Source organism: Salarias fasciatus, chromosome 13 (assembly GCF_902148845.1).
Source record: "Salarias fasciatus chromosome 13, fSalaFa1.1, whole genome shotgun sequence".
NCBI lineage: Eukaryota > Metazoa > Chordata > Actinopteri > Blenniiformes > Blenniidae > Salarias > Salarias fasciatus.
Window position 1 is genome coordinate 13,310,618 of NC_043757.1, and position 5,813 is coordinate 13,316,430.

Consider the following 5,813-nt stretch of genomic DNA (forward strand, 5'->3'; position numbering starts at 1 on the left):
TATTGCATTCAGTTTGGTTTTTCCTCCTCCAGCTGAACTGGTGGAGCATCGAGAAAGAATGAACTTTATTGGAGCAAAGTTCGTCACGTGATGTGACAAAGATACAGCCATAGAGAGCCCCGATCATTAAAAGGCAGTTTTTAAATGGAAATACAGACATCTATTGACATTGTGTTTTATTATTCTTTCACAAATGTAGAAATGCTGTTTACAGCTACATATCCGATTTGATTGGAGTCTTGTCTCATATTATCACACAGCAACATTTGAATAATTTAGATTAATGTAGTGTTTTCTGTCTATTTATTTTGTCAAGTGTCCATTTATTTCATAAATCATATATTAAGTTTTATAATAAATAATTTAATATGCATCTTAATGTTCCACTAAGAGGGGATCCAAATTCTTTGACATATTTGAGCACATTTTTAAGCAACACAATAGTTACACACACACACACACACACACACAGAGGGCAATAGCTATAGCTTCCATGTAATTTACTGTAATTTAACGCCCCAGTGGTGCAGAGCAATGACACGTCCACACGTGGACACAGGGATCAAACGGCCAACCTTTGAATTTGACCAAGACCTGCAATACGGTCTGAGACACACTTTATTATGTTGAGGCGGAGAAGAAAGTAAACAGAAAGCAGAGAGGAATCAGACATGAAACAATAGATTGCTAGGAGGAATAAATAAATGAATGTATGAAAACCTTGTGTCCTTGTGGTTAAACTCTATGATGTGTTTGTTTGTCTATTCATTAATCAAACGCCCTTGGACTGATATTCTATTATTGCTAAATATAGAGCAGAGAAGCTTTATACTGCAGCCACATCAGCCAAACAGAAGTTTATGATGAACAATACCACAGTCTGAACGTTTGTAACACATGAAGCAATTTTTTCCATGAGAAGCAGCTCGCCTATTGTGTCACTGATACAAATGAAAGTCCACCACATGTCATTTTCTGCATTTTTAAATGCACATTCTTGTGCACAACTTTGACCCTTCCTATTTGTGGAATAGCCATAAGGAGCAGTGCACTCTGGACAACGGTTATGTTGGGACAAATGAACCTGGAAGTCCTTGCCAGCCGGGTGACATAAGGACTGGATCAGATTGGGACAGGGCCATGAAGGACAAGAGCCTAGCGCGGGGTGGGTGTGGCCTCAGTAAAGTGGAGAGGTGAAAGGTTCACCATGAATCCTGGTTTTGTCACTTTTGCCCATCCAGGGAAGCGTCTATTGACACTCAGCACGGAGCCGTGGGCCCCAGCAGAGGGGCTGGCAATCTCCTGGTCAGAGCAAGACTGAAAATTAGCTCATCTGATGACTCAGATTAAGCTCAGGGGGCTTTAGGAGCAAACAACCTGCTTTTCATTGTGTGATCAGGACGAAGGAGGACCACCGCCGCCGCCACCGCCGCCATGGAAGCTCTTCAGCATTGCCTGCTGCTCCTGCTTTCTGTGCTCCTGCTCTCAACAAATAGTAAGAACTTACTTTTCTTTCTGTCCACCTCTGTCCTTCACCTCCTCTTTATTTCATCTTCTTCTTTGAGATCACTGTGGCAGACACTTGAACTCCACTTGGGCCTCCTTTAGTGTACGCCTCTCCCTCGCCTCTCTTGAGTTTCTAAGAATAGTTTACACTTATTGCTTTTCTGTGTTTGTTTCTTTCTAAGAGGAAAGTATCCTGAATCTGTGACACTAGGACACGACTATCTTCATTTTTCTGAAAATACAGCCTGGTTTTCTAGTTCTGAACAAAGAAGTTTGCTGTGAAACATTTTCATGTTTGTTAATTATTTTTGTTTTTTCTTTTCTTTTCTTTTTTTTTTTCCGTGATACTGAGTTTTGCTTCCCTTCAGTCTGTCATCCTGCTCTGTGACTAGCATGCAATCCCAGCAGCTAATCTCTTAATAGGCCTGAAGGCTAATACTTATTCCATGAGTGTAGAGCTGCTGTGCTGTGGGGATAGATTGGGGTCAACTACGAACAGCAGGGGGGGTTTAAATTTCATATAAACACACAGAAGGACTCATTAGCAGAAAATCATGGGACAGTCACACAATTTCAAACCAAAAATGTCCTTTTCTGTTGCTGTTTTTTTTTTTTTTGTGGTTTCTTAGCTAGAGCAGCATCAAAAAAGAAGATTTGAAGAAGAAGCTGTTGGTATATTCCTCTGTTTTGTGTTAATTTGCTGTCTCTTCTTAGAATTGCACACTTGCCAATCAATACTTGACAACATTCATTGTGTCGAAGCATCTTTTCCGGTCGCAGGCGGACACATCTGTGCGACTTTATGCAGATGACCCTCAGATGAGACGTGACTGTGATGAAGTGTTTGGTGACTCCAGCCCTGATCCTCTTAGGAAGCAGCATTAAGGGCTGTCTGTGGCCCGCTCTAACAGTTTAGGAAATGGTTGGAGGGTTTCAAAAGCAGGCGTTTAAATACTATTTCAAATGTCAGTCGGCTCTCAAATAACTGCCCCTTCCTCAGGAGAGTTCCCCATAGAGTGTTTTAAAGTGGACTCCAGAGGTATCAGCTTAAGTTTATAAAGATGTCTTTTAAAAATATGAGGGCACTCGTGCAATGCCCGGGTTGATTTGGGAACATTTGTGTGAAGGAAGTGATTAATGAAGGAAGCAGCATCTCCACACTTCAGTCTTGAAGGGGCTTGAGAAATAAGGTCCCGCATGGAAATGTCTGCATGTGCCTGTTCTTCAAATCCACCCTCAATTTCTTATTTTTTCAAAAAAGGGATAAAATACGCAGGGAGGCATTGACTTGTTTTCTCCAGGGGGGTTTGAGTCTGGCATGATCTTAACTAACAATGATTCTGAATGCATGATTAAAGGCTCAGGATTACATTTGAGTATGCCGCAGTGCATATTTCACGGGAGCAGCTCACATTCTTAGTAACCACTTGTAGAAATGTCTAAGTATGATGTTATGAAGGAAAAGCAGAAGCAGATCAGAAACTGGAAGAAAGTAGAAGAAACATTCTACTTGAAATGCATGTTACTTTGCCACAGAAGACATTAGGGCATTCTTTAAGATGAAAAACATCACCGAGGTACTTCTGAAGGGTATTTTTAGATGTATCAGTGTTACAGATAGGATATCATTATGTGTCATTTATTTCAGTACATTGGTAAAGTATTCAGATCACTCATGAATGAACATTTTCTATTGACAAAATAACATGGCAAATCAGAGTAATTATTGGTAAAACAAATTGTATTAAGAGTTGGAGGAAATAGAAAAGTAATCACACAGCTTAGTGAAAGAATATATGCTTTGATTTAATGTTCTACAAAAATATTGATTTTTCACAGTATTTATAACTATGTATGCCTCCTTTGTGCAACATTTTATTCATTATATATAACAAAGTCATGTCTTGATTGTTAACATCCATGTTGCTCACACAGAATCTTTTTTGCAATATTGGCAATTATTTATTTTCCATAACATTTCTTATTTGGAATTTCATCTTATCCATGACTCATCTTTTATGTTATATATTTCTAAACTACTTATATTCAGTTTTCAACAGTGTCAGAGCTCAAAATCTGTCAAAAGAAACACATTATGGTCGAAGTTTGTTGTTTTGTAATTTTCTGCATGCGCGCTCACCAGGCTTTCTCTCTGTGTCGTTCAGGCGAGGCGTTGACGTGCTACACCTGTATGGGCTCCAATAACGACGACTGCAACCGGCAAGGCTCCAAATCCTGCCCCAGTTATTCTGACGCCTGTGCTGCGGTGGTGGGCCATGACAGTGAGTCCAACCGTGACAGTGTAGTAACCTTTCCTTTTTACATGAATTTTCAACAATAACAAACAAAAACTCTGTCGGTGCATGTGTGTGTATGTGTGTGTTTACTAGATGGCAGGTTGCTTTCCGGAGACCCGTCTCAGTCGGCAGGGGGTCTCAGGCTTTTAGGGGGAATGAAGAGCTTTGCTGCACCCACTCAAGAAATATCCTTAATTAGGACACTGTGTGTTCATATAGCACCAATACAGATTTACACATCTATTGTCGTTGGTTTGTTTTGTTGTTTAGCTTAATGTTGTTTTTTTTTTTTCCTTGAATAAGTTGTACCTCATTTAAAAAACTATTTTAATCAACAAACACAACTTGTACGGTGTCTTGACACTGTTTACATCAAGAAAATGTGTTCATTAGACGGTTGTGTTTCACTTCACTGTGCCAGCAACGACAACAGTTCAATTGAAAAACAAGGCCAACTCGAACCACGACAAGCAAGATCCTCAACTTTTATTGATTGAACGGAGTAAAAAAATGTGCTTGAATCAATGTAACTCTCTTCCGCTTCCGTTTGTTTTTCAGGCGGCGTGATGAAGTCCTGCTCCTACAAGTCTTTCTGCAGTCAGGCCAACAGCCAGGGCTACAGAGCGCCGGGTGTGAGAGTCCACTGCTGTTACACCGACGACTGCAACGTCACAAGCTTCGCCCGTCGAGTGCCTGGACTCAGCTATCTGCAGCTGTCCCTCCTGTTGTTGTTCCACTGCTTGTTTAAGCAGGCACATGGTTCAGCTTAACGCACCTCCAACACAAATGCCAACTACTTTGCCAAAAAAAAAAACAAAACAAAAAGACAAAAACATACAAAACATTGCCTGATTCACACTCCATGCCATCCTACTTACCATCATTCTGTTTCTCTTCGAATTGCCGTGTTTACCCGCACACAAACCTTGACATCGGGGAGACGCTGTACACAGAAGAGTTTGAGGTTGCTGGTGTGACTGTGTGGATTTTGTTGGGCTGAATCCATTAAGAAGTACTCAAGTAGCTGCATCTTTCAATGGATTTCACTAAGCCAATAAGTAGAGGATCCTGAGGGAAGAGCTGAAATAACAGGTGGCGAGAAGTTATTATTTTCTTCCTGTACTGAGGGGGTGACTGTGCACTTTGACTTCATTGCCATCCTAGTTTGATGCAAACCTCACATTTCCTTTCGTTTTAATACATCTTTGTGCTTCGTCTGCATACGTCCAAGTATATCCACACAGGTGTTGTTGCCACAGATGTTACTGTGGATAAATCTGGCTCTCAGCTGGCGGGATGTCTCATCATTTGCCTTCTTCCCTGTCTGTCACTTCGCTAAGTTGTGTGAGATTATTCGGAAGGCAGAGAGAAATCGCTCCTCATGCACTGGAAAGCTATATAATCCTTTTACATGGCCGTGGCCAGGTGTGTTACTCTGATGAGGTTAATCTGCTGCGTTTGAAGACACTGAAAGAATTACTGAGTTTATAAAGTTAGGCTGAGCAAACAGCAGTGGTGGATGCTGCTGTGCTGAGGTTAGTGTGTAAACAGAAACCTGCAGCAGCAGCAGCCCATCAGGGGTGTCCACTGGAGGCCTGTGCTGTTTTATTGTATAATATTTACCTGTAATTTCTTTGGACTTCACACTGTGATGTGCATGAAGTACATAACTTGCAGCTGTGGGTGTGTGTAAATGCATTTTTAGTTTCAAAAACGTTTTTATGGCTGTAATATAATATGTTCTAGCATGTTTTTACATAATCCAAGAGGCACCCAGAAACCTTACTATGTTTGCTTTTACTTGATTTATGAAAGTCTTTCATGTAAAGTCCATTCTGGTCTGTGTGAACTCTAATTTAGGGTACTACACGTGATGGCACAGAGGGGGGGAAACTGGATGCACAGATTCATTCATAATGATCACATATTAAATTAATACATTCAATAAAAGTGTTTTATGACAATGAATGTGTGATTGTGATTCTTTTTGTTGTAAAAAAGAAAAAAATT

At 40.5% G+C, this 5,813-nt stretch overlaps 1 protein-coding gene across 1 annotated transcript; it reads left to right on the forward strand.

Moving 5' to 3' along the window:
* The first annotated feature begins 1,223 nt into the window (after window positions 1–1,223).
* On the forward strand, window positions 1,224–4,647 carry ly6pge (lymphocyte antigen 6 family member pge). The gene is made up of 3 exons (XM_030107330.1): window positions 1,224–1,495; window positions 3,672–3,788; window positions 4,362–4,647. Exons 1-3 carry the CDS (start codon window positions 1,435–1,437, stop codon window positions 4,571–4,573), a joined length of 390 nt encoding a protein of 129 aa, XP_029963190.1. The 5' UTR covers window positions 1,224–1,434; the 3' UTR covers window positions 4,574–4,647.
* Window positions 4,648–5,813: the final 1,166 nt, after the last annotated feature.

Coding starts and splice junctions, on each gene's coding strand:
- ly6pge (XM_030107330.1), top strand. CDS start 1,435: ATGGAAGCTCTTCAGCATTGCCTGCTGCTCCTGCTTTCTGTGCTCCTG. Junction 1,496..3,671: donor GCTCCTGCTCTCAACAAATA/GTAAGAACTTAC, acceptor TGTGTCGTTCAG/GCGAGGCGTTGACGTGCTAC. Junction 3,789..4,361: donor TGCGGTGGTGGGCCATGACA/GTGAGTCCAACC, acceptor TTTGTTTTTCAG/GCGGCGTGATGAAGTCCTGC.